At 31.7% G+C, this 1,536-nt stretch overlaps 1 protein-coding gene across 1 annotated transcript; it reads right to left on the minus strand.

Annotated features, from left to right (window-relative positions):
• Positions 1-595: 595 nt before the first annotated feature.
• Positions 596-1,523, minus strand: LOC109592638 (adhesion G-protein coupled receptor G2-like). Its single transcript, XM_020008038.1, has 2 exons — positions 1,429-1,523; positions 596-1,373 (listed from the first exon to the last, which is right to left on the minus strand). Exon 2 carries the CDS (start codon positions 1,355-1,357, stop codon positions 662-664), a length of 696 nt encoding a protein of 231 aa, XP_019863597.1. The 5' UTR covers positions 1,358-1,373; positions 1,429-1,523; the 3' UTR covers positions 596-661.
• Between the last annotated feature and the right edge of the window lie 13 nt (positions 1,524-1,536).

Raw genomic sequence — 1,536 nt, forward strand, 5'->3', positions numbered from 1 at the left:
TAATCTTTTAAACTAGAGAACCGCTCAAGTTAGCTTTTGCATCATTCTTCTGTGCTTGGGTCAAGGACCACAAAGGTGGCTTTAACAATCCTGAGCAACTGATAGTGACAGAACACATAAAACAAAGACTAGCACTGCTTCTCTCATCATTACTAACAAACTACTTTCCTTACAACCAAATGAATTTATGACATCATCAATGATGCTAGGAAATCATATCTATTTGGGAAAGCAACCTGGTTACCAAACAATTATTACTCTGATGTAAACTTATAGCTAGACCTATGTTCAAACATGTAATATCTATGATTCCAACTTGCTAAGAATATTTTTATTGGGCTGAAAGTTGGTTGAGACCTTCAACATAATTAGTAACAATCTTGCAGCAATTTTTAAACAGCAAATACAAATGCACTCACTAACTGCGAATATATAATAAATAATAATAAGTAAAATAATATTGATAATAATAATTAGTTAATGATGATGATAATGATGGCAATAATAGTTAGTCTAGATAATAGTAGACGTAATAGTGTCTATGGGTAAATAAAAAGTAGAAAAATAAAATAATAATAAATAATAATAAAAACTGCATTTCACAATAGTAGCAATGTCTAGAATAAAGAATGTAAAACAAACGAATAAAAATTTTTATGTCTTAAATATCTCCATCGCTATCATCGCTGTCAGCAAAAAAGTCTATCTCAATTTTCTCCACATAGTGTTTACGTCGTGCAGAAAGATGACGATCAAAGCGAATACTACCAAACTCAGAAATCATGAACTCATCATCGTTAGAAAATCCACTGTCTTCAAGGATTGTCTCATTTTCAAATATTAAATTTTCAGCAAAATCTTTTCCTTTATTTCCTTTCCCTTTAATTGAAACTAGACTCTCTGGTGCATTTTTGGCCTGTGGGGACATGATTTGAATATTTGAAGTTTTATTTTTAACAACTGTGGATGCCATTCCATCCCTCACTGTCCAAGGACAGAGAAGGGATTTCCAAGCATCTCTCGAGTCACTGCTTAGAACAACAAAAAAGAAGAAAATAAAGAAACCTTGAAATGTATTGAAGAAAGCAAAAAAGAACTGAATGATGAATGAGATGTTAGGCTCAGTAATGAATGTGAAGACAGCAAACAGCCACGTGAGACCAAAGAGTATCAAGATACCAAAATAAGATAATAACATTTTGATTGCATCAGATGTGGTAAGTGGAGATTTATTCATTCTCTTGTTCTTACCAATAGTGTGGAGAATAACCACACAAATAACAAGGACATATATGACAACATTGAAAATCAGTATAATGAAGATTGGAAGCAGAAAAGCAACAAGAAAGGGTATCATTTCACTAATAAAACAACTAGAGAAAAAAACAACATAACTTTATTATAGTATAATACAATTTTGTCACTTACAATCCAGACTGGTTTCCATTTTCATATAAATAAATGTAAAAGTCACGGTCAATTGCTAATGTGATTACAACTGGCAAGAGTGGCAAAGCTATATATAGAGAAATCATT

The sequence above is a fragment of the Amphimedon queenslandica genome, unplaced genomic scaffold, assembly GCF_000090795.2.
Source record: "Amphimedon queenslandica unplaced genomic scaffold, v1.1 AMPQUscaffold_4492_Cont23530, whole genome shotgun sequence".
Lineage (NCBI taxonomy): Eukaryota > Metazoa > Porifera > Demospongiae > Haplosclerida > Niphatidae > Amphimedon > Amphimedon queenslandica.

Excerpts from the sequence above, each read along its gene's own strand:
- LOC109592638 (XM_020008038.1), bottom strand. The coding sequence starts at position 1,357 with ATGATACCCTTTCTTGTTGCTTTTCTGCTTCCAATCTTCATTATACTG.